Source organism: Chenopodium album, chromosome 9 (assembly GCF_948465745.1).
Source record: "Chenopodium album chromosome 9, dcCheAlbu1.1, whole genome shotgun sequence".
Classification (NCBI taxonomy): domain Eukaryota; kingdom Viridiplantae; phylum Streptophyta; class Magnoliopsida; order Caryophyllales; family Amaranthaceae; genus Chenopodium; species Chenopodium album.
Window position 1 is genome coordinate 57,154,467 of NC_137842.1, and position 26,781 is coordinate 57,181,247.

Here is a 26,781-nt window from a genome sequence, read left to right on the forward strand (position 1 = left end):
TAAGGTTCCATTAGCCACATAATTATGTTTAAATTAGGTACGATAATACTATTACGTGACGGCTCAAACCTTAATTACTAAACTTCACTATCTTATCTTTAGAAAATCAAATAAAAATAGCCAAAAAAATCAAGCAATTTAATGATGACATCTAAACAACATGAACATCAACTTGCTGTTATTGTTGTTGCTTTGCTTGTTGGACTGTTAAAGTTGACTAGTCTTTTGCTCAATCATGCATTACATTTTTTTGGACATACCACACTTACATGTCCATTTAATTCATGCATATATGCTCACTTAATCTGGTAAGAAAATGGAAATTTCAGTGAGAATGACACATACATTTGTTTTGCCACTTTTGCGAATACAACATTCCTGAATGACTGGCTGTAAGGAGTGTCAATTCGGATGTGAGGATCGGGTGTGTTGAAGTTGGGTTGGGTCAGGTCAGGTAAATTTTCAAAGTTGAGTCACGTTAAATTGTTGTCTCCATGCGAGTCTAAATCTGAATCAAATATTTTTTGAGTCGATTTTGAATCGGATTAGTGGAGAGGGAGTCCACTTTACTTTGACCAAGAATTTTTTTACTTATTTTCGTCGTTGTAATTAAGTTAATGACTTGTTGATGTTTGTTTCATAATGAAGATTGAAGAAGATGGAGATCTATTAGACTATTACGAGTTATTGCTATTGCTTAGCCGCCGAAGATTTGGAGATTAATTGTCAAACATCATGAAAAATACGGAGTAATAAAGTTTTAGGAATTTTTGAAGTGTAACTGTGTAAGTACTATATACGTAGTACTTATTATACTACCTCCGTGAAATATTATATGCAACTTTGGGGTATTATTTGTGAGATGTTATTTTAAAGTTGTACATAATATTTAACAAATGTAAATATGAAGTTATTTTCTAAAAATAAATTAAAAAAATAATAATAAACATGCAAAAATGGACCAATGTCCAATCTGACAAGCTCAAGTTGAGTGGAGAAATAAAGTAACAAGGACAAAGAAACATTAGATTGTGAACGAGTGTCTGGGTCAAGCTCATTTCCAAATTCCAACCAAGCTTGTCTTTGACCCTTATTGGTAAAAACATGGCCGGTTCCTGCTGGACCTAAGAGTCCCAAGACAAGCTAGAGACTACCTTAATGGCCAAGTGGCCAACCAATAGGCGCAATCTCATTAATAACTTGATTTTGTTAGGATAATAGTTATGAGGCCAGTTTTGTCAGGTCTATTTGTAACTAAAAGTTTTTTGACTTACAATATACAGCAGATATATAGATAAAAATAAGCATGTGTAGTTGTTCATTCTGGACGCTGGACAAGTACGAAAGGCCTGGGAAGCTGTGTAATAATTTGAATAGTTGTATGTTGTTATAATACAATGAAATTAGCTTTCAATTATGGGTTAGTGTTGACAGAATTTAGATTGATGGATGCCAATTTGAATTGAAAGACGCCTCTGAGAGTAATGACAAGTCAATTCAAGCAACTGTGAAGTGCTGTCGAAAATAGCTTCTTTTGTGTGCCTCAAGAGCCTCCAATGCAGCACAGCATGAGTTCGGGTTGCTGCATTTGATTAACCTTTGACTCAACTTTTGGAATTTTTTTCTGAAGTTATGCTCATCTAATCTTCAGGATCTCACTTTCAAATAGATTTCAAATGAACAATACCCTTGTAAACTGATACCCCGTATCAATGTATCATGAGCTTGAAGGAAACTATGTTAATAATACAAGTCCCTGACATTTTCCTCCGGTTTAGCATGGTTTTCTGCAACTGCAATCTCTTAAATCAACCAATTCACCAGCCGAAAACTGAGCTTGATGGTTCTCTCGCAAAATTTTCAGTTATCTGACAAAAGATGACCAGCTTGTTTTCTCCCTCACAATCTCCCCTACATTTCAGTTGCTTTAGCGCTGGATTGGACAAATACTTGCTTCCTTAGTTCCTTAGGCTTCTTATAGAACATTCGTGTTTTGCCTCAGATATTTCAGCTACACTACTAACACAGCTAAATTACCAATATGCAACTTGTAACACCAAAACTCTGACTCCGCCTCTACCTTGTCATTTCCACATCCAACTAGTTTTTGACAACTTAGAATGATATGGATACCTGCATATTGAGCATTGGAAAATAATTATGACAAGCTATCTCTGTATATCACCCATAAGCTTTAGAAGAGTTTGAGTAACACAATTAAGGGCAAGTTAATCTTACAGATGAATGTCTGAAGCCGATGACAAAAAGCCTTTTCTGATTGGGTCATTTCCAGAATTTTTATATTCTCTCTTCAATGAGTTCAACCACCCTCCTTAACCAACTATACTTACAAAGCATTGGCCTATTGGGTATTGGGTAAGATATCCACAAAACTGAAGCAGAGAGGAATTCAGCTTGGTTATATGCGCAAAAGAATTGTAATAGAGATTGTAAAGCATAGCGGCTGAAGTAATACATCAGCACTCCATACCAATGTACCCCTTCACAGCCGGAGCTTAAGCAGATAATCTTCCCGGCAAGGATGTGTCTCTAGAAAGCCACAAAATTAAATTCGTGTATAGATTCTGGCCTTCCAGGTACTTGAATTACCAGTAATCCTTACATGAACATAAGCCTCCCTCAAAATGATGAAAACGATATGCGTCTCTCACAATAATTGTCCGATTTGAGATTTCAGATACACACTTGATCCAATTATGGCAATCAGTACATACACGGAGATTTTTCATGACATGGAGAGGAATTGAGCTTGATGAGCTTATTAGTCCAAAAGCAATAGCAAGTCTCTCACTATGAACATTGACAACCTGATTCTTCTCTGTATCAATAAGAAGGCTGTACGGATCTTGCATGTAACCAATGTCAGCTACACGCTTATCCAGTTCTACCAAGAAGTCATATATTTTATCTGCTAGAGGATGAAGATTATCACCAGCGTAAAAGGCATGAATGGCATTATTTACTTCAATCCAACTACGACCTGGCTCCTTCTTCACCCCTCTTTCTTTCATCATTTTCCTGGATTCATCCATACAAGTCCAATTCCTAGTCACTGCATACATATTTGACATGAGAGCATAGGTTGCCGAGTCTTTGGGTTCTAACTCTAACAAATGGCGAGCAGCAAACTCTCCAATTTCCTTGTTCTTGTGAACAATACAAGCCCTCAAAATAGTTCTCCAAATCATTGCATCTGGTTTGAATTGCATATCTTCTATAAACTTTTTAGCACGGCTTAGGTAACCAGCACGACTGAGAATATCAACAACACAAATACAATGTTCTAGTTTGGGTGTCAAATCATATTCTTTGGTCATGGACTCAAAGTACCTTAGTCCCTGTTCCACTAATCCTACATGGCTGCATGCTGATAATACCCCCACAAATGTGACGTGATTTGGTGCCACACCAGCCCTTTTCATCTCATCGAAGATTTCCAGGACTTCTTCCCCACATACATGCTGTGAATACCCTGTGATCATTGCATTCCATGTAACCTCATTTCTGTTCATCATTTCAGAGAGCACTCTCTTGGCATCATCCAGACACCCGCACTTTGCATAAAGAGTGATCAAGGCATTTGATGCCTCAGTTTCCAAATTATAACCAGATTTAAATAATTTTGCTTGTATCTGCTTTCCTTGTTTAACATTTGCAATGTTAGCAGCAGCACTTATTGTAGCGGTGTAAGTAAACAGGTTAGCTTCTATATCTGCTTTATTCATCTGAGTGTATACTTTAAATGCATCTTCAGAATGCCCAGTTTGTGCAAAACCAGAAATCAGAGAATTCCATGTTATGTTATCTTTCACATCAATTTTCTCAAATGCATGATAAGCATCTTGAAGTCTGCCACATCTAGCATAAAGGCTCACAAGAGCATTCCGGATTGACTGATCATCAGAGTATCCTAGAATGTACGACTGAGCATGGATTTGCCGACCTTGGTAGAGTGCTTGAATGCCTGCACATGCGCTGATTACATTTGACAATCCTATATTATCTGGTCGGATCCCACGGCATAGCATCTCTTCAAAAAGCTTAAGAGCATGAGCATACATTTCATGCTGCCCATATCCTGCAATCATAGCTGTCCAAGAGACAACATCATTTTCAGTAAGCCTCCGGAAAATCTTTTCAGCAGTATCCAGGAATCCATGCTTAGCATACATATCTATAAGCACGCTACAAACATACTCGTTAACCTGAAAGCCTGTTTTAATGACTTGGGTGTGGATTTGTTCTCCCAAATCTGTAGCTCCCATAGAAGTACAAGTTCTAAGCATGCTTGGATATGTATACTGATTAGGTTCCAGACCTTTCATCTGCATTTGCGTAAACATATGATATGCTTCACTTAGATCACCAACCTGCCCATAAGCTACAAGCATTACATTCCACAGGACCACATTTTCTCTTTTAGTTGTAAGGAAATACTTATGTGCAGTTTCAATATTAGAGCATTTGACATAAAGGTCAAGCAGAGACCCTTCAATGAGCATATCAGAGCAGTATCCGGCCTTCAGTGCATATGAATGAAGTTGTCTTCCCTTATCAAGGGCTCCAATGGAAGCACAAGCACTTACAAGGCTTGCCACTGTAACACAGTCCGGTTTCAGAAAATCTTGCTGCATCTTCTGTAACAAACGAAGAGCTTGATCACTAAGTCCCTTCTGAGCAAGACCTGAAATAAGTGAATTATACGATACTCCATCCTTCTCCGTCATCATCTCAAAAATCTTGCCAGCAGACTTCATGTCTCCCCAGCGAGAATAAAGTGTCACAAGTGCATTGCACACAAAAACTTCAGAGGCAAAACCCCACTTATAAATAAGCCCATGAAGCTCCTGACCAACCTCGAATGACTCTGTCTTACTGCAGGCACTTAAAAGACTTGATAGAGCATATGGCGTGGGTAAAATACCATGTGTATGCATCTCATCACAGAATAGGCGAAGGGATTGTTCCTCCCGTCCATTCTGAGATAAGCCAGATATCATAGCAACCCAAGACACATTATCCTTCTCTCCTACTTTGTCAAAAACAAATTTTGCAGAATCAATCATTCCATTCTTCGAGTACAAATCAATCAAAGGGTTACACACAAAACGACTACCATCAAAACCATATACAATTATCTTAGCATGAATCAGCTCAATACAACTAAGATCAATCTTTTCCCTAGCACCTCCACCAAACGCCCTCAACACATTACTAAACGTAAACTCATCAGGATCCACATTCTCCCTCAGCATACGCGAAAACAACCCCAATGCTTCTCTTGACAATTTCTTTGATGCAAATCCCGAAAGAATCCTATTCCATGAAGAAACACATACACTGACACCTCTTTCAAGCATTTCATCAAACAGATTGTGTGCATCCCATAATTGATCATTGACAATATAAAAATCCAGTAAACGACCACATAATCCAATCTCATCAGTAAAACCCGATTTCAAAATCAACCCATGAAGCTTTCTGCAATCAATTATCGACCCAGAACCCGAATTAAGCCATCCTTCCAAAAGCCATAAATAAGTTTGAGAATTAGGACGATTATTGTTATCTCGTTGATTATGCTCAGCAAAAGCATGGCAGATTGCAGAGCTACTCAATCTAGCTAATTTAAATCTTGTAAATACATTCCCAAATTGATTCTACATTCAGAAATACATGAAATAAACCAATTTAGTTGAAAAAAATGATATAAATTGTAGGAAAAACGAATTGGGTCAGTAGAATATTAGGCAGAAAGGGAAAATTTGCAGTGAATGTATTACCTGGAAAGTGTAAATGGTGGATTTTCCGTGAAAATGGAGGGAATGAAGCAAGGAATTGGAGCTTGAACAGCGAAGAGCTGTTGTCAAGGAAACCATTCAAATTAGTTCGCCAAACACATTAGAGGACACGACTCATAACGACTATTTGAACGGATGTCAATGGGCCCGAGAAAAAACGGTGGGTGTGCATAACAGAGTATCCTATTAAAATTCTGAGAATCGTAACCTGTTGCGACAGGTTACTTAAGATAAGAACCAGAACTAGAACCAGAACCTATTGAATAGGTTCCTAAAAAGTATAGAGCATGTGTCACTGGACACTCTTTAAATTTTTTATAGCATCCTAATGCAAAATATACTCACGTGGAAGTGTAACAACCTTCACATATATTGAAGTCAAAAATAAATATTGAGTAAAAACAATTTCACTTTAGTAAATATAATTTTGATAAATAAAAAATAATTCAATTTTGAAAAAATAATTTCAGTTCACTAAAATAATTTAAATTTAGAAAAAATAATTAAAATTCAACATAAATAGGGTGAAGTAAACCACGCCTAAAAATTTATAAGAAATAAATTAATATTCTTACCATTAGTTATTATTGTTCACTTTTTTTTTTATTATTATATAATTTATATTTTATAGCTCAAATAATATTTATTGAAGTTCTAAAAAAAAATATTTATTGAAAAAAAAAAGAGGAGTAAAATTCACTACAACACTCGAGCCGCACACATTAAATCATTATTGTTATCGAGTGTGGTTAGAAATTAAAGATAACAATTACCATCACTTTGAAGTATTGATTTGGTTTCCACCGAATTACTACTTTTCTAAGATCTAAGGTAATAATTCCCCTTACGATTAAGAGTGTAGGAGTCAAATTTAAGTAACGTGTGAAACATTGCCTTTTAGTCTTTTACCTCTCAAAAATAACAAATAAAATTACATATAATTGATCAATTTTGCATTATATCTTTGATACACCACAATTCTGCAATAAACAAGAGTAATTCCTAAAATACAGCAATTACTTCCCGAGGCCGAGCCATACATGATCGAACTCAACTCATCTCAGATAACAAATTACAGCCTTCAAAAAATTTTACTTCAAAATGGTATCACTTCATTAATGCAGAGCAATATCCAATGCATTATCCAAGCATTGAAGTGGTATGTGTAATGACAATATTTCGTCTGCTTTTCTCTTTGGTGATGCACTCAACCAGTGAAGCTCCCAAGATCTACACCCTTTGAGGCGATTATTGGAGCATGTTGCCTGAGAAGAGGATGTCCGTGATGCAGCAAACAATTTTTTAACTCGTTTCACCCGGAACTTTTGATCAGCCTGAGCTTTTGCTCTCAAGGTCATATTTTCTGGGAATGCTTGGGAAAAAGTGACTATAGGAGAATGATCCATACACCCACTGGTACTGCTACATGATGCCTGTGAAATTTTCAGCGAAGGTCTTTCCTTCTTCCACACTGAAAATGATTTCTCAACCATTGATGGAACCTGCAAAAGAAATAAAGCAATAGACGACTAATTTAAGCATCATAACCTTGAACCAGCATATCTGGTTCATTTAAACCCCAGATACCACGTGTAGTTCTTAAGTTTAGAGTTAATAGACTCCAAGCTGAATATAATTTTTCAACAAGATAAACCAGGAGTTTCACAAGATCTATGCTATTCACAGAAAGTTATCACATTAATATTCAGTTTCAAAGTCTGTTGATTGACTCAAGATGTGCTGACAAAATGCCAAAATTGCCAATAATACCTGTGCTTGTATTTTCCTACATAAGCACATGACAAAAAACTCTCCCAGGTATATTTTGATCTAAATAATTGTATACCAAAATGATCACACTAATTATTCACTCAATGACGGAACAAATAGCTTTGAAAGAATAACTTACCGTTGAAAGCAAACCAGATGACGCAAACGAAAGTGTGGAGAATGGAGACCTCTCAGATCCATTTTTCTTGTCCTTTGGGTCTGCAACAGACCCAAAACTTGATGGAGCTAAATCATCATCTTCATCCTCTTCTTCTTCCTCTTCCTCTTCATCTTCAACTTCAACTTCGGTCTCCTTCTTTGGTGAAATTTTTTCCTGCTCAACAGAAGGAGAAATCGACTCACCCTCTTCCTCAACATCCATGTCAACTTTCTCCTCTGCCTCCTTTTCTTGTTGTTTCAACGCCTCTTCCATGTCTTCAAGGGCCTCCTCCAAGGTCAGTTCAGCCTCTACCAATTCAAGCTCCTGCTCTAAGAGCTGCTTTCTTATTTCACTGGCTTTCTTTTGCTCATCAGTCCATTTTTCTAGCTTCTCAAACATGGGTTTACACGATTTCTCTATTGAACCTATCAACCGGTTCCATAAGCCCTCTCTTTCTTCCTCTGTCTCACGTCCATAAAAGTCATCAAACCCAAGAGGTAAGAATTTGGCCTTTTTTGGGTCAACATCTTCAGCCTCTCCCGGAGGTGGTTGCCAAAACAAGCGGATACCATGTTCTTCATCCTCAATGTAATTGATTATTTGTCCAGTTGGTGTATGCATTATGACGGGGTCCTCAGTATAAACAAGCTTAGATGGATCATTAGGGTCAGGCTCAGGCTCCTTGTTTAGAAGAACAAATTCTGGAGGTTGATCTGTTTGAGTAGTGATTCAAATGGAAGCAATGAGAAATTGTAATCACATAAGAAATTGTAGACAGCTTAAATACAAAATAGAGAATCACAAAAGTAGAAACCATAGTAAACATATACTACATATATAAGCTTAACTCTCATCGAACCTTAGGTGCTGAAACATTCATAAAAAGCTGCAGTTACATCAAGTATCTATTCAGGGAAATCGCCAGGAAAAAAACACACACACACAAAAAATATCATCAGAAAGAGCAGCGTTGTCATCACTTGTCAATTATTAAACTAACAAAGAGTAGGCAATTGAGTAAAAGTTAGCTCAATAAAGGCTTCAGTATTATTCTTTGGTCTAGTTCAAGGTCTTTTCACATAAAAAATCAGTCTAGTTCCTTAAGAAAAGCAGTTAACTTATAGGAAATATAAAGTGGGAGAACTACACACCATTTTCCCACCAGTATTCTAATTCTGCAGGCATTGGGAGTCTTAATGGTGCTTTATGAAAAGAGTTTAACCACATTTCTCTTTCTTGATCCACTTCTTGCACGTAAGTTTTCCAGTAATCAGGAACCTGGATCATTGAAACAAGAGATTTCATACTATATAGCATGCAGAGGTAACCATTAGTTAATTCTCAAGAGTAGGTAAGAATCATACTTCGTAAAACTGGTTGATGAAACCTGGAGCCTGCCACACATCCTCTTCCTCATAAAAATAGGGATGTTGAGGATCACCATATGGACCCCTTTCTTCCCTAACCACTGCATCCAAATGACAAGATCAGTTGTCAATGTTTCATTGAGGTTTGCCTTATAGATCAATAAACATTATAGATTACGAAGTATAATATTACAAACTTAGCCAACGGTTTGCCATTTTTACTAACTGAAGACATATAACCTGCTACATTCCCCTGTTCCACCCTCCCCCTACCGTTCCCTCCACTTCACTTCACTTTTCATTTCTTTCTTTTTTTTTTTTTTCCTTTTCTTTTTTCTATTTTTCAAAACACTTCTCCTTTCATTTCTGTGACATCCTTACAATAATATCTGATTGGAATGGGAAACTACACCCTTCTCTTTTCTTATTTGTGATATCCTTATAATGTTTTATTGGAATGTGAAATTACTTACTTCCATCAGGCTTATTAATGAACATTCGAGCCTTGGCTGCAGCAACTTCAGCTATGCCTGCATGCATCTGAATAGCCATTACGTAAGAACAAATTTCTAAATAGAAGCAAAAGCAACTCCTGACACCACCAAACCTGTTGCTTAAACAAAAAGTAAAAGAATAAGTGTCATACTGTGGAAATTTCTTCAGTACAACCAGCAGGATCCTCCAATTTCTCACCAAAGTAGAACCGTCCCTTCAAATAAAAACCATAAAAACTATGAAGACTAAGCATAGAGAATCAAGATTAACGATAAGCATCAGCTAGAGGGTATGCAATCTAAGAATTCATTCCCTGATAATACTGCTGTAAAAACTATGAAGACCAAGTATAAATGAATTTAAACACAAATTGACCATAGAGAATCAAGATTAACGATAAGCATCAGCTAGAGGGTAAGCAATCTAAGAATTCATTCCCTGATAATACTGCTGCATCTTATGCAACAATAAACATAGTAAAAGCTGATATCAATGGATTTGCAGGTCATGTGAAATTATAGAAAAAATAAATAATTTATTTCAATCCAATCACTCTTATTTGATTTTATTTCATATAGAAGTATATACTAAAAGAAGGCAAGAAAACTCTATAGAAAACAGTGGTTTGATTTGATGTTGTCCAAGAAAGTGTTAAAATCATTTCCCATAGAAGCTAAGACCATCTCCATTGGTGAGACCAACTTTGAGTATTGAAATACAAAATGAGTAGTTTTTTACCTCCAATGGTGATACATTGATACCCAACCCATTTCTCAATTTAGCAACTCATGTGAAGTCTAATTTCCTAATGGTGAAACTCTCTAAAGTATACTTATGTTACTTTCAATTTATGGCTCACCAAATCCATATTGTAAGTTTTTAGTTTTTCAAAAAAAAAAAAAAATTGAATAAATTACACATTATATTATATTATTGATAAAGGGCCCACACCTTTTGTCAAATGAGACTCAAAGTTGAGTATCTAAACTTAGCAACTTTCTTTTGAAATTGCTAAGTTTAAACACCAATTTATTAGTATCCTTAGCAAAAAATACTCTCTCCTAAAAAAACTCCCCCAAGTCTCACCATTGTAGATGGTCTAATATCTCAATGCTTATCGTGAAAAAACATAAAGAGAAATTTATATATAGTATAAAAGTATCACGTAAATCAAACTTTGGGAATTAATATGGACCTACATAGATGGGTTGTTCATTCATTTCATACACACCACATCCATGCATTCTGCCATGCTTCCACTGACCAGCATAACGATACCGACCTTTTTCCCTGACACAATTAACATACAATGAGTAGAAGAAGAAAATAATGATGTCAGCTGATGCCTTCTACTATAGAAGAAAACTTTTGAGGAGAAACTGGAAAATAATTCTCTTTTGGCTAAAAGTACACAAGCAGGTAAGCTTTCATCACCAACCAAGATTATTATAACTTTAAAAGTATGGACATGCCCCATATAATCTTCTCCTAAAAAAAACGACCCATATAAAGTAAGTAAATCTAAGTTCACTACTCTGCCCAAGATAAATGTAGTAATGACTACCATAAAAGGTCAGACGTTCAATTGCTGACCATAACATGAATGCAGAATGACTAAGACGTTCAATTGCTGACCATAAATCTAGCTGAGTAGCAGACCATGCCTAAAGCTGATGTAAAATACCATAACATGAATGCAGAATGACTTTCAGATGTTGTCGATACAGGACTCTGCAAAACATGGTGATGGTAGGGAACTAAGCATCAACATGAAAAAAAACATAGCGGAAATCAGTGACTAAGATACTTAACATGTAATCATACAATAGGAAAAAGATAAATTACAATACATGTACATTGTTTATAGCCGTCAACAGCATGATATAAAGAAAGAGTAAAAATGAAAGCTAAAAAAGAGAGAGAAAGAGGAAAGTCACAGCAATAACTTACGGCTTCTTTCCATATTGTCTTATCCACTCATCATTCTCGTAGAATGGGATTTCATAATTCCCATCAGTGAGACGAACACTGTCTTCAATATCCATCTCCAGCCATTCTCTATCTTCTGGGCTCATAAAATCTCTCTTTATGATTTTCCCTTCAGCTCGCATTTGTGCTTCAAGTCTGAGAACCATCAAATGAGTCAGTCTGAAGCTCAAGATCCAGATGTTCTACCTGGACAACTATCATATTTAAGTAATACTTTCCATAGTTAGTAGACATACTTGGAACCAGGGATAGGTTCTATATCAGGTATATCGACTTCAACAACCCCATGTCCCTCCTCCTGGTTTTGAAGCCATTCTCCCTCGTACCTACAGCATGATAATTTAGTTTGTCACTGGAAGTTAATTCATATGAACGTCCAAATTAACTGAATATTTGAGTAATATTTTAGAAAATCGCAAAAATGCACTATAAACAGACCTGACTAGACCTTGCTCAGCAACATAAACACCTTTTCCATGAGCCAAGTCATCCCACACAGTGCCTTCATACCTTTTGGAAATGACATACAAGAAACAACATAAGCATAAGCAAGTAGGATAGGAATTCTGGATCACAACGAACAAAGTAAAACAAGGAAACTTTCCTTAGCACCAATTATTCCTTAAAGCCATATGCATTAATAATTGTCTTGGACCTCAATAACAGCAAAAGTTCAATCACTAAGAACAGATTTTCTGAGCAAAATTAAAGCCACAAGGCTCACAACTAGATTCCAACAACAATGAAGGAATCAGTGTTGAGCAATATTATACCGATTACATAAAGGGGTGAAGGGATGTCTTGTACACCCTAATCTTCATCAAAACCTATACTTCATACATCATTGCAAATACTTCCCTAAACTAAAAAATAACATACAAAACTCAAAGAAGTCCTCATGATACCATAACAAAACCTAAACCACCCCAAAAGCCTTATCGGCCCAGGCAGAGATATATAATAAAAACAGCTTCAATCAAATATTCACATAAAACACAGTCAAACACAAGTCCAAAATGCTTTACAAAAGTATAATGCACAGCTTAATTACAGCCAAACTCATATACTTATTCAAAAAGGAAATTTTCATAAAATTAGTAAGCAAATGCACAAGACATACTAATCTTTCATCATGATATGATAACATAAACCAAAGCAAACTCGAAACTGGTATCGGCTATTGGGCAAAAAGTTTCTTATGTCCATCCCTTGATAGGGAAGCTGATCAAACAATCACCTAAAACATAGTCAAACACATACATTAAGCATTACAAATCATTATACACAGCTTAAATACACCCAAACCCACATTATCATTCAAAATGGGAAAATTAATAAAATTAGCCAAAAAATTCATTAACAAGAAAATAAATCCAAAACCCCACTTAAACCCCAGCAACAGAAAATTAAAGCAAAATTCAATAACAGCTTCAAACATTCAATTCAGTCAATTGCATAATTCAAACACCCAAAACCTACACTAAAGCCCAATAAAACCCCTCAAATCCCACCATTTTCATCCATTCAAACAACAAAACCAAAAAAACTAAAAAACCCATCAATCAAAAAACCCGAAAAATCAAAACTTACGAGCTTCCATCAGGAAAAACATAGCTAACCCATCTCAAAAACTCCTCAATCCGATCCAATTCTTCAATAACAGACTTAGGAGTAGAAATATCATGATGATTATCAGGAATAGCAGGATAACTCTTTCTATAAGGAACATAAAAGGGAGCAATTGGAGGGTCACGACCTTCTCGAACTTCCTTCTTAACAACTTCCCAATCATCATCATCAGCCCAAGCTGGGTCCCACCCAGGTTTAGTCATCTCAAGAGGTGCATCAGCCCATAACTCTTTAAGGTCTTCTTCCCTCCAATTCTCCCCATCATTTGGAAAATTGAACAAGTCATCTTCATATTCGATTGCATCTTCTTCCTTTTGTAGCGCTTGTTTGAATCGGCGGGACTGGTATGCGCGGGCGAACCGCTTAATATTAGCTTCGGCAGAGTAGTCGCCTTCGGCTATGTCGTCGAACTCGCCGGCGCGGCGGTAGTATGCTTGTCGCTTCTTTTGTTTTTGGGTGGGTCCATCGGTGTCGTTTTCGTCGGGTTCGAAGTCGGAGTCTGAGTCTGAGTCTGAATCTGAGTCTGAGTCGTCTTCGTTTGCGGAATCATCTGGGTCATCTTCTTGTTCTTTGTAATCTTGTTGTTGAGGGGGTTGGTCAATTGGGGGAGTTTGGTTGTTGTCTGACATTGTTGTTGAGAAATGGGGATAAAGAAAGATAAGGTGGAGTGTGGAGAAGGAGTGAGTGAGTGAGTGAGTGAGTGAGGAGGGAGATGAAATTTAGGTGTGTTTTTGCTATTTTTGTTTTTGTTTTTGGTTTTGGGCTTGGTATGAGTAAGGATTCAAGAGTATAAACCCAATGATAGCTAGTGTGGCCCATAAGCTATATCCCTTTGGCCTTGTTTTTTTTTTAAAAAAAAATAAATAAAAAATAAAAAATTCGAAGTTTTGGCGTTGTTTGACAATTAGCTTTTATCTATAGATTGTTAGCGGTTTGCATAAACTAGATTAACTGGATGATTGTCATTAGTTGATTGTGTAAAATTATTTGATAAATAATGATTAGTTATTAGCTGTTTTAGAGTTTAAAAAAAATAGAGCTCTAACTCTTCATACAAGCTTTTTGAACCCACAAAAGTCTTTCTAACAGATCCAGACCAAACACTTTAAAGAGACCAAAGACCCCCATCAATTCAGTTAATTTCAATTCCATTCAATTTATTTCAATCAGCTATTTCACCATGTGCATTTGAAAATTTAAAGTATTGAAATATTAAAATGGCATCATTGTGGTCTTCAAAATTCAGGAGTTACCTTTTGAGGTATGGTGTTAATATATGAAATGTCATTAAAGACTAACAACATTAGATGGATGTAAAGTTTGTGTTTATTAATGCATGAAATACTTCAAATAGATTAGGTTATAATTTTGAGTGAAGCCGAGCCTAATTGTAATTGTTTATCTTTCTTTCTAAAGAAAATGAGAAAAATTTGTTAATAACTAACAAGCTTATAGTAAATTTTAAAAATAACGACCTATTTTTTTTTTTAAATAAATAAATAAATAAATAAATAAATAATAATAATAATAATAATAATAATAACAATAATACCAAGTTTCTTCCAAAAGTTTTGGTAGGATTACCTTTTACAATTTTTATTCAAAAACTTAACGTTACACGTTATATAACCCCACCTATTTGTCTATTTATAACCACCTTAATTCCTTCCACATTCACAATTTTAGGTCCCCTTCACTTCACCTTTTTTATTCGTTACTGTTACAACAGTTACTTTAATTTGTCAACATTATAAAGGAAACTCAATGTGACAATGTTGTATAGGTTATCTATATCTAAATTATACTATATATAAAGTAAAAGGGCCTTTTGGGTGATAAATTTCATTATCCCCAAATTACCCCTCTCATTTCTTCTTTTTTTTTAATTAAAAAAATAACTACCATCTTTTAAAGAAATTTTTTTTATTATTTTATTTTTAAATTTCCATCTTTTTTTAAAAGAAGTCATATTCTATTATTTGGCCTCCATGACTTCATCAACATAAATTTATTAACAACATATACTAACTAATATATATATATATTTTTTTTATCAACAATTTTTAGCAATATTTCATTTTATTTTATTAGAATAAGGAAGATAATATTTAAGGGAAAAAAAGAATCATGCATGATAGATTTTATATGGAAAAATTGCCCAAAATAATCCGACCTTTGCCTCATCCGCCCAAATAATCCCACCTTTTGGTTATTTTTTAATAATACGACCTTTAATACCAATCCGCTTTAAATGGTCCAAACCGGTCATTTAACTTGTTATACCAAGTTACATGACATGTGTCGACAACTAATTGGTTTAAAAAAATAAAAATAAAATAAAATTTATTTTTTTAAAAGATAAAATAAAAAACATTATACTTAATTAAATAAAATAAAAATTAACAAATCACCCCCACCAGCCCAACCACCTTCCACGGCCGCCCGATCACCCATTACCACCACCATCCACCAGTCCGACCCCTGCCCCCCCCCCCCCCCCGGCGCCGAAGAGTCGCACCGACCACAATCCCCCCTCCCCCTTAAACAATTTTTTATCTTTCCTCTTTTAGTAAATTTTAAAGTGTAAAAAAACCATCTTACCAAACTTAAACATATGAGACCACTTTCTCTCTCCTATTTCCCACTTACTTTAATCCACTAACAAACTTAAACATATGAGACCACTCTCTCTCTCTTCTCCCTCATTTTTACAACTTAATTAAGCCCACCTAAACTTAATTTAACTACACTAAAAGTTTTGCCTTGGAGTCCGCAAAAAGGACGTTTGGTGCAGATAATCGTGGGCGGAGGGAGTATAATTAATGTTAATTAGTAATTATTCATTTCTATAAAAAAAAAAAATTTTAATCAAAAGTTATTTTTTTGTATCATGTTGTGTCATGTGTAAATTAAAATTAATTTTACAAAAATTCACCTACTCAACAGGTTTCAGGTCACTTGGGACCATTTCAAGCGGATTAGTATTAAAGGTCAGATTATTAAAAAATAATCGAAAGGTAGGATTATTTTGGGCGGATTAAGTAAATATCGGATTATTCTAAGTAATTTTTCTATTTTATATTATTCACGCACGCATTGCGTGTGTAGCTTGTTTATATAATTTGTTAATGATTGCAGTGATAAAATGAAAACTCTTCGTTGTACTAAAAAATAAGATAGTTAAAATCTTACAGAGGATGAAGGTTCCTTGGTCTCATCTATCATTTGATCCAAGATAATCTTTTAATATAAAAGATATTCTTATAAATTCATCATTTTTTTCCTTCCTAGTCGAATATTGAGAAAAACCAATATCCCATATTATCTTTCAAAGAAAAAAAAAAATAACAAAAAAGTTGAGTGATAGTGAAATAGCTGTGTTTTACATATATACCTAATATATCCCCTTATTCTTAGTTTTCTCTTTTGTTCGTTCATATATGCTGCCATCATAGTTTCCTTAAAAAAAACAAAAACCAAAATTTTCTCAAATAGAGATATGAATTCCGAAAAACTGCAACAACAAAACAATGGTTATTGGATACCAATAACCCCAGAAAAGCCACAATCGACCCTCAAAAACGATTCTACTAGCAATGTGACACCATATCCAGAGGCTCTTGGCTCAGTTAATGGTGCAACTGTTGAAGCAAATCAATTAAGATTTCAACACAATGCTACTGCGAGCATTGATCCTGGTATGTACACTCTACTGTTGTATTAGAAATTTACTGTTTTTTCTTGATTAAAATTAAATTGATTGAGTCAATTTTCAAGTATCAATTTATGTGCATTGCTGTAAGTCTTTGGTTATTATTCAACGATAATCAAATTTAATAAGTTTTGAATATGATGATATATTAATTGTAATAAGTAAAATTCAGGTAAAAAGAACAGGAATAAAGCCTTGATTATTTTATTGAGATTTTTTAATTCTGATTTAAAAAAAATTAATTCTAATTCTTTTGGGGTCTTATGTCAAATTAGGGTTTTTTTTGGATTAATTTAGGCTGTCAGGTTTCGGGTTTTGGTAGGGTTTTGAGCCCGGTTAAATTTTCATCGTAGAATATACGTTAATTCCAAAGCCTATTGATTATACAGTACAATTAATTTTGACCCAGAAATTCGAACATTATTTTTTTTTTTAAAAAAATTTCCCCAAACATTTCTCACCAGTATAACAAATGCTTTGGATTCCCTAAAAAAAAAATTTGCTCCATTGGATTCTTTTTGTTCATAATTTTCGTGAAACTGACTCACAAGCTGTTGTAGAGCAAAAACAGAAAACAGATTTTTATTTATTTACTCCCTCCGTCCCTAAATTACATTCCTCTTTCTCTCTATTATGTGAGGAATAAATGCTAGAAAGAGGAATGTAATTTAGGGACGGAGGGAGTAATTTTTTTAATCAGCTGCAAACCTTTTTAAAAAATCTATAAAGACGTCATGGTTTGAGTATGGTTTGAGTTTTTAAATACAACGTATAAATTTTTTAAATATAACGTATAAAATAATTTTTGTTTTTTCTCAATAGTTACCGTCTTATTAAAGGTTTGAGTTTTTAAATTCAACGTATAGATTTTTTAAATACAAGTCATAAAATAATTTTTGAGTTTATCTTTTTTTCTCAATTGTTATCTTCTTATATATAGTGGTTTGAGTTTTTAAATTCAACGTATAGATTTTTTAAATTTAATGAATAAAATTAATTTTGAATTTATCCTTTTGTTTTTTTTTTTCTCCAATTGCTACCAACCGCCTTTCATTTGAGTTTTTGACTTCAACGTAAAAGTCCTATGGAGTACTCCATAAGTTTATAAAACTAATCTATAATTCTATTTCAAAAGAAAAAAAACTAATGTATAATTTATACTCCTCCATCCCTTATTTACCCTTATAAACATTTTGAGGGTCTGTTCATATTTACTGAACTGAACTGATTGGAGCTGAATTGAACTGAACTGAACTGATTGGAACTGAACTGAACTAAAGAGCTGAACTGAACTAAAGAGCTGAGCTGAACTGAACTGATTGGAACTGAACTGAACTGATTGGAGCTGAGCTGAACTGAACTGAAAATAAGTAAATATGAACAGGCCCTGAATCCATGTGCAAAATTATATTGAAATATAAAGGATTGATGACATGACATTACTTACTTTCTAATCATTGGTTTTAAGGTTATTCAAAGTTACTTAATTTTCGTGTAATTTTAAAAATGGAAATGTAAATAAGGACAAAGGGAGTACTTCCCTAATTTATAAACCTAACATTACTTATTAAAATTCACTCACATATCACGTGACACTTTCCTAATTTATTTCTTGTACTCCACATTTCACATCTATATGTAACCTAGGCTATAAATAAGCATTAAATAGTATTCATTATTTAGTACTCCCTCATTTCCTAAATTACATTCCTGGTTTCTATTTTGGGTATTCTAAAATTACATTCCTCCTTCTCATTTTTAGTATTTTTTTTCTTCCAAATATCCCAAATCAATTCTTTTCTTTTTTTTTTTTTTTTTTTTTTTTTTTTTTTTTTTGTTGCTGTATATTTAATGATTTCTTTTCTGTCCTAATCTCACTCAAGATCCTTGTGCCTAATTTAAATGAATATGATAGGTTCTTAATTTTCAATTAGAAGCATGTTATTGGTCCTTTTTTCCGCAAAGGATGGATGACATGACATCATTAATCATTAATCTATCTTTGTTTTACTCAAATACATCCCGCGTAATTTTACAAACAGAAATGTAATTTAGGGACGGAGGGATTATTAGCTTAAGAATGCATGATAAAATCACACGCAAATAAGTGTAATTAAATGAATATATTTCACTACTCCCTCCGTCCCAAAACTTCGACCCTTTTGGCTTAATTTTAGTTCCAAAATGATCGACCATTAGCATTAAAATACCCACCAATTTACAACAATATTTGTGTATAAGCTTTTGTTTTTTCATGTATTTTTAATACTTTATCTTTCTACTTTTGTACAAACTATATGTAAATTTATCTTTCCAATATGTTTTTATTTCTATTTATTTAAGTTTCTTAAATAACCACGAAATCAACCCAAAAGGGTCGAAGTTTTGGGGACGGAGAGTAATATTTTCCTTTTTTTTTAGCTCTTTTTTTTTAAAAAAAAAACACATTTTTTTAACTTCTTATTCATGCGTTACAGCATTTATCTAAAATTAAATTTTGATTTGGATTTAAATCATGAAATTAATGCAGGGCCTGGGCCCAAAAACAATTGTTGTCCATTTATTGGGTTGACTTTCCAAATTTTATTAAATACTCCTCATTATTACATTGACTTTGAAATTTTTTTTTTTTAAAGTTATACTCGTATTAGAAAAAAGAACTATGATCAAGATTTTTTTTAAAAAAAATCCTAAATTTCATAGTATTAGAATTCACAGAAAGTATCAGAGGCTTAAAAAAAAAAAAAAAAAAAAGTTAAAGTGATAATTTGGCAGGTTTTTGCACGGAAAACCTTCGATACAAATTACAATTACTTTTTTTTTTTAATCTTACCATACAAGTTTCAATTCACAAAAAAAAAAAATAAATAATAAAAAAAAAAATAAATAATAATAATAATAATAATAATAATAATAATAATAATAATAATATGTGGTTTCTTAGAGCATCTCCAATGGAAAGGTACAATTGGTTGTAGCTCACCTTATGACATCAATAATTTAAGCTCCTATATTTTCAAGCTACAATGTACTACAATGGTTAGTTACAATTCCTTGTAGCTTGCTAGAAAAATAAATAAAAAAAGAATATATTATATTATCTATGTGTCTTGATCTAAGTGGAAGATGCTTAACTTTAGAAAAACAAGCAGTTACATGTTTGTAATTTTAATTAATTTGCAAGCAGGTCCCTTCTCCATACCATTGGAGATGCTCGAAATTGAACACTGACTTTTCCAAAGAAGTTCTGTACTATGTGAAACAACTTGCTCAATTTCATTTGAGGTGAAAATTATTACATCAATTTGAGGTTCTTGAGAATGGCATGTAGTTTCTTAAAGTATGTTTTGCATGTAAGTTATTAATTGTTACATCAATATGGATTACTATATTTCCTACTCCTGTATGTGTGCATTGAATTTATTACTACCTCCGGTCCAATTTACTCGCAACAAAGGAATATTTTATGTCTCACAAATAGTACCCCTTTGTTGTGAGTAAATTGGACCGGAGGTAGGTAGTATTTAAATTTATAACATTTTGGTATACTTTGTTTATAGATGTGGAGCAAAATTCGAAAAACAAAAGGAGAAAACTTGGCAATGGCAAAGACTTAAACAGGAAGCCCGGGGAGAAGCGGAAAAATAAATATTTTTGGGCAAAAATCGACAATAAAAAGGTGCAAACTCCTAAGCCAAAAACTCCTAAACCAGTTACTCCTAAGCCTAAGACTCCAAGAACTCCTAAGCCAATAACAAAGAAAGATGTGAAGAACAACAAGGAAGGAGGTAAAGTCGTGCTTGAACATACTCGACCTGAAACTGAAACTGAAACAGAAACAGTTTTAAACTGTAAACGAGCATTGGATTTTGACATCAACATTGTCAATTTAGAGGACGAGGCTGGTAAAGTAATTGAAAGCCAAATTCCCGGTGTTACTGAGCAAGTTTCCAATGAAGTGGAAAAGGTGGAATGTTTGGAAAAGGAAAGTTCGAGTAAGAAGGATCATTCTTGTGATGGTAAAAAGAAGCAAGAAGGATTGAGAGTTTATGGAAGGAGGCATTCTTGTAAATGTTTGAGTGAAAGTCGAAAGATAGGGCCTAATGTTATGTACACTCTTAAGAAGAAGAGAAAAGGGAGGAAAAAGAAGTCAATTGAAAGAATTAAACTTGATCATAGCTTCATCATTGAGGATAACAAAAGTTTGTTGTTGCCAGCAAAGTTGAAGATTGTTGATGATGAGTCTTTTGGGTGTGTTTTAAGTTTGCTTTCTTCGCAAATGAAGTTCAAACAGGGGAAGAGATCAATAAAAAAATTGCCTTTATCTCGCAATGTTTCAAAAGAGATTGTTTCAAAACAAAGGAGCATTGGCAATGATGGGCAAGGGGTTTCGAAACAAACGAGCATTGTAATTGATGAACAGAGTGTTTCACAAGGTAATTAAAAGCTTATTATGTCAGTTAAGTTTTAATTGACATACTCTCAAGTAAAAAATAATAATAAAAGTTCAATTATTTGATCGATGTACAGGACAAATACATGAAAGAATCTTACAATCTGCTCTTTGCTCAACTCCGGAGAGTAAAACAAAGGCAGCAAAGGAGAAGAAAACAAGAGCTCCTTATAAACGCAAGGAAAAGCCTAAAGCTCCGGAGAGTGAAACAAAGGAAGCAAAGGAGAAGGGAACAAGAGGTCCTTATAAACGCAAGGACAAGCATAAAGCTTGTTTCGTTGAGCTTCAAAGTAATTAGTTTTATAATCGCTATTATGTTTTATGTTTACATATTTAATGATATTCAACCTCTTTTTTTGTTTTAATGTAGAATGGAATGGAAGGTCAGTGGAGCAAATAATGGATTCCTTAGTTGAATACTATGAATCTATGAATATCTATGATGACCCTAAGTCGATCGAGTTGAGTATTATGGTAAGGGAAGGAAATCCTGAAGGTGCTGGTACTCAAAAACCTGATGAAGAAGACGACGAATTCCGTCAAGAAAAAGCATTTATAGAAGCAAAGATGGATAGATTCTATTATCTAATGACTCAACTACAAGGTATTTCATACTCGTACTTCACTTAGTTTATTTTTTGTTCTACAAACTTACTGTTACTGTTTAAGCTTATGGTTAAAGCCCATGATCAGTTTATATTCGCTGTCACTTACTTTTTTTGAGTTTATATTAACTCTAAAGTATGTAAACTCTAATTTGCAAAAATTGCAGGGCCTAAGGATTATGTAAAATGGAATGGTTCTGTTTTAGACTCGGTTGTTGGTGTTTTTCTTACACAAAATGTATCCGATGTTCTCTCAGGGTACATTTTTACTTCAACTCTTTAAATTCAGTTTCATATTTAGACAAAGTATTGTTTTAGTTCCATTGTATAATATGTATACTAAATTTATGATTGGTGTAGGAGTGCATACATGGAATTGGCTTCGCGATATCCAATAAAACAACGAACCAATGAAGATGAGGATAGTGGTGGAGATGTATCTACCTCAGGCAACCAAGAGTCTACGGATAGTAGCAATGTAAAGGGCCCGATAATCGAGTATCCTGATGACGAAGAAGAAGCAAATCCAACTGAAACAGAACAAGAAGAGTCATGGAAGAAGGAATATGACAGTGCTATGAAGGAAATGCTAGCATCTTTGCCTAGTTTTAAAGGCAAAGAAAAGAAAGGTGAAGGTGCTGAAAGCTTTGATTGGGATTCGATACGATTGCAATTCTTAGGAAAGAGTACTGAAAGAAGCCCTGAGACACAAGATTCTGTTGATTGGGAAGCAGTAAGGAAGGCGCCGATAGAGGACCTTGCTAAAGCAATTGAAAAGAGAGGCCAACATACCATTATTGGAAAAAAGATTCAGGTACGAATCAAGGAATTCTGTTATACTACCTCCGTTAACATTTACTTGCAACTTTGGGGTATTATTTAAGAGATATAAAATATTCTAAAGTTGCAAATTAACGGAGGTAGTATTAGTTGTATGAAGTGATGAAAATTTTTGAATATATTATTAATGCTTATTTGTAACTTTAGAGGATGCTCAATCGACTTGTTGAAAAGCATGGTACTATGGATCTTGAATGGTTGCGTGAAGCTCCATTTGCAATAGCAAAGTAAGTTAGAAAAAAACTTCATTACATTCATTTTCTTAATGTTTGTATAAGAAGATTAAAATTTGATTTCCTTTGTTTGATTTTCAGGGCATATTTGTCAAGTTTCTATGGACTTGGGTTGAAAAGTGTTGAATGCTTGCGACTTTTGACGCTTGGTCACGATGCCTTTCCTGTAAGAGTTGCATTTTTTATTTTTTCTATAGTAAATGGTTTTTAATTTCTTATTATAAATACTCTTGGATTAAATAAGGAGATAAAATAGAGATACATAGTCAAGTATTAGTAACATCAATCAACGAGTATATTGTCATGCTTACATAATTAATACTTACTCTGTCCCCTTATTTACAAGTTTATTTGAGTTTTTTTTTTTTTTATTATTTTTTATTTATTATTATTATTATTATTATTATTTTATGGAAATTAAGGAAGTAGGAAATTCGTTAAAACCTAATGATTGAGAGTATAAATATGCATGTGGGGGTCAAAGAGAGAGAGGAAAAAAAAAAAAGTAATCTTTCATTTTAAAAGGGAGGGGGAGAGAAAATGTTGGAAATTGATGTCAAAAGTATTAACAAAAAATGACAAATCATAAAAAAAAAGGTAATATTGTATAAAAAAAAAGCTATATACAACCTTTGAATAAAAATTGACTGAAATTTTGGTAACCCAAAAATAGAATACAACCTTGTAAAAAAGGGACAGAGGGAATACCATATATATATACAATTAAGTATATTGTCGTGCTTATATATTTTAACCTTAATAAATATGATTCTTACATGAGAATTAACTATTCTTTATTAATTATTTTTCTTACATATATATATACTATTTTTTTTATTTTTCCTCGAGATTATTTAGGGGTAACTCCTGACCGATTAGGTAACTCATGAATAAGTAACCGTTGACCGATTAAATAACCTTTGACCGACTGAGTAACCCTAGAACGACCAAGTAACCCATGACCAAGTGACTCTTGATTAATCCCCTGACCGATCGAGTAACCTCTTACTAGACTTGGCAAACGGGTCATTTGGGTCAGGTATGGGTTGGATCTCTTAGGGTTGGCTAACATTTGGGTCGGTATGGGTCGGATTGGGTCGATGTTTTGGGTCATTCGAGTCTGAGTCAATTGCTAGGTCTACTTCTGACCGAGTTTGTAATTAATATACGTAATTGTTTCAATTTCTTGCATCATTCTTATCTTGAAAATTCCCTTGTGCAAAACTACTAGTGTACTACTCGTATGAGTTAAGCATGAATCATTGGAATTACAATTCAATTTGAGGTTATTTCTTACTCTTTGTTAAGCTATTTAAAGCTACTCAAAGTATTTGTGCTAATCCTTCTAACTTTTGTATGCCAGGTTGATGTGAATATTGCTCGAATTGCAGTGCGTTTAGGCTGGGTTCCTCTCAGTAAACTGCCTGATGAAATTCCCTTTCATCTTATTGACAAGTAATATATACGAAGTACTCTGATATCATGCATGTCTTAGAACTTGGATAAAAGGAGTATTTGAGAATTTCTAACCTTGATATTAATTTCGTGTAGGTACCCAAATTTTGATGACATTCAAAGATATCTTTGGCCCAGAATAGACCATATGGACAAACAAAAATTGTACGATTTCTTTCTACTCCCTCCATTTCTTCTTATTTGGATACAGGTAGTCAGGTATCTTTGAATGTATTTTTATTCATATATATTTTTGTTGGATTACAGGTATAAAATTCATTATCAAGCGATTACATTCGGGAAGGTACATTTTTTTCATTTGATCTCCATGTACATTACATAATTTTATGGATAATGTGCTTATGTTACAAAATGTTATGTTGTAGGTTTTTTGCATGAAGAACAATCCCAATTGTAGAGCATGTCCATTCAAAAATGAATGCAAGTATTACCAAAGTCTTGTAGAAAGGTTTGTAGCATCACACATAATTATTACTTCCTCCATTTTCTTTTACTTGCAACACTTCCCTAAAAAAAGAAATGTCACAATACTTGCAATACATTATAAAAGGAAAGTTACTTTGGGGAAAAACTATACTATTTCCCTTATTTAAAGCACATGACCCACTAAATTACACTCCTAACAACCACTCATCCTATTTTAAAGTTTGCGCTAAAGGTGTGTTGCATCTAAAAAAACGGAGGAATTATATTTTTATTTAAATTTCAATAATAAAACATTGAAATTAGATTTTATAATTAATTCAATTATAGTATACGATATTCTATATATTGTAGTTACATTTTTGTCGATGTTTTGTAATTTGGCAGTGGTCATATAATTTATTGTATGGAATATATGTTAACAGATATATTTATTTATATTTAACCTATTTATAATTTGTTGATTATTGCAGTGAAAAAAAGAATACTTTTCGTTTGCCTTGGGTAAAGTCGAAGAAGAGTTCAAAAAAGATGATTAAAAACATTTCAAATCCTTTTGATATCAAAAGAGAATGTTCTAAATCTCAGTTCATAATGTTATCGACTTATGATTCATCTTTATATAAGCCTTTGCATTTTCCGATGTTACATCGTAATTTAGATTCCGATGTTCAGAGAACGACTCAATCCCCTATTGTTGAGTTTCCGTCCTCTCCAAAGAACATTGAAGAATCGGAATTACCTGACATCGAAGATTTATTTAAGAATGCTGAAGAGGTGGAAGATGAATTTATAGTCGTTGATATTGGTACGTCTAAGCATACATCATCAAACCAACTAGTAAAGGCTACAATAATGTCACCTGATTTATTGTCAAGAGCCTTAATTAGCGTATTTCAAGATGATTATATTCCTTTACCAAAGCAAGTTGTTCAAGTTCGATTGAGAACGGAGCATCAAGTGTAAGTGTTAATGTTTCAATTATTCAAATTTATTACGGTTATTATTTATTAAATGATAATCTAACCTTTTGTTTATATATGCAGATATGAATTGCCATATAATCATCCCTTGTTACAAAATGTATGTATTTCTTTCTTGAACTAATTATTTTATATAATTTAAAATGCTAATAAATAAAAAAATGAAAAATGTATTAAAAATAGAAAAATAAATGAAAATATAACATTTATTATATTAATGTGTCATGTATTATCAAATTAACACTCTATGTAAGGAACATTATTGCTTGGAAACTAGCAAGAAGCTTGATTTCAAGTGTTATCAATTGTGCAAAGTGTTATATATATACACACATGAATTACGTATTATTAGCATTTGAGGATCAAGTGTTGACACTTGGTGCAAATTTGCTTATGTATTCATATTTTATAATAGTGTATTATGTATCTAGAACCATTCTAAAAAACCATTCTAGTAAACATTTTTATTCAAAATTTGGTTTTTTATTAGAATGGTTTTAGATTTATTGAAAATTAAAATATAGAATTTTTTGATATGCTAATTTTTGAAATTAAATCCCTTTTATCTATAATATCATGCCTTTAGGTGCTCACAATAACAAAATTATTACTCGTAATAAACTATTCTAATTAACGAATACAATAAAAAAAATATTTCATACTACATTTAATTTTATGAATATATAACTAATTTTTGTATGTGTTTTGTTATATTGTTACAGTTTGAGAGACAAATAGGGAACATTCCTTATCTTCTCGCTGTATGGACACAAGGTAATAATTTTTTTATAAAATTATTTCAACCATTATTTGCATAAATTTTC

At 33.3% G+C, this 26,781-nt stretch overlaps 3 protein-coding genes across 3 annotated transcripts; 1 reads left to right on the top strand and 2 right to left on the bottom strand.

Moving 5' to 3' along the window:
- Positions 1–1,451: 1,451 nt before the first annotated feature.
- On the bottom strand, positions 1,452–5,909 carry LOC145559934 (pentatricopeptide repeat-containing protein At4g13650-like). The gene is made up of 3 exons (XM_081621207.1): positions 5,805–5,909; positions 2,239–5,681; positions 1,452–2,133 (listed from the first exon to the last, which is right to left on the bottom strand). The coding sequence occupies exons 1-2, from the start codon at positions 5,898–5,900 to the stop codon at positions 2,607–2,609; spliced, it is 3,171 nt and encodes a 1,056-aa protein (XP_081477333.1). The 5' UTR covers positions 5,901–5,909; the 3' UTR covers positions 1,452–2,133; positions 2,239–2,606.
- A 789-nt stretch (positions 5,910–6,698) lies between these two features.
- On the bottom strand, positions 6,699–13,960 carry LOC145558603 (protein TIC 100-like). The gene is made up of 11 exons (XM_081619893.1): positions 13,194–13,960; positions 12,042–12,113; positions 11,840–11,929; positions 11,565–11,738; positions 10,814–10,904; positions 9,766–9,828; positions 9,593–9,659; positions 9,117–9,220; positions 8,904–9,030; positions 7,732–8,465; positions 6,699–7,324 (listed from the first exon to the last, which is right to left on the bottom strand). Exons 1-11 carry the CDS (start codon positions 13,859–13,861, stop codon positions 6,938–6,940), a joined length of 2,577 nt encoding a protein of 858 aa, XP_081476019.1. The 5' UTR covers positions 13,862–13,960; the 3' UTR covers positions 6,699–6,937.
- A 2,771-nt stretch (positions 13,961–16,731) lies between these two features.
- Positions 16,732–26,775, top strand: LOC145557772 (uncharacterized). The gene is made up of 15 exons (XM_081618948.1): positions 16,732–16,930; positions 20,505–21,380; positions 21,475–21,687; positions 21,768–22,001; positions 22,170–22,260; positions 22,363–22,816; positions 22,990–23,069; positions 23,157–23,241; positions 24,439–24,530; positions 24,627–24,695; positions 24,798–24,834; positions 24,917–24,999; positions 25,448–25,936; positions 26,021–26,057; positions 26,680–26,775. Exons 1-15 carry the CDS (start codon positions 16,732–16,734, stop codon positions 26,773–26,775), a joined length of 3,135 nt encoding a protein of 1,044 aa, XP_081475074.1.
- The last annotated feature ends 6 nt before the right edge of the window (positions 26,776–26,781 follow it).

What these genes read in the sequence shown, in the direction of transcription:
- LOC145557772 (XM_081618948.1), top strand. Translation starts at nt 16,732, where the DNA reads ATGAATTCCGAAAAACTGCAACAACAAAACAATGGTTATTGGATACCA. An exon ending in TTGTTTCGTTGAGCTTCAAA is followed by an intron (nt 21,688 to 21,767) that starts GTAATTAGTTTT and finishes GTTTTAATGTAG; the next exon opens with AATGGAATGGAAGGTCAGTG. An exon ending in CATATGGACAAACAAAAATT is followed by an intron (nt 24,696 to 24,797) that starts GTACGATTTCTT and finishes GTTGGATTACAG; the next exon opens with GTATAAAATTCATTATCAAG.
- LOC145559934 (XM_081621207.1), bottom strand. Translation starts at nt 5,900, where the DNA reads ATGGTTTCCTTGACAACAGCTCTTCGCTGTTCAAGCTCCAATTCCTTG. An exon ending in CCACCATTTACACTTTCCAG is followed by an intron (nt 5,682 to 5,804) that starts GTAATACATTCA and finishes TTCTGAATGTAG; the next exon opens with AATCAATTTGGGAATGTATT.
- LOC145558603 (XM_081619893.1), bottom strand. Translation starts at nt 13,861, where the DNA reads ATGTCAGACAACAACCAAACTCCCCCAATTGACCAACCCCCTCAACAA. An exon ending in GAACCTATCCCTGGTTCCAA is followed by an intron (nt 11,739 to 11,839) that starts GTATGTCTACTA and finishes GATGGTTCTCAG; the next exon opens with ACTTGAAGCACAAATGCGAG. An exon ending in AGACAATATGGAAAGAAGCC is followed by an intron (nt 10,905 to 11,564) that starts GTAAGTTATTGC and finishes TAATTGTGTCAG; the next exon opens with GGAAAAAGGTCGGTATCGTT.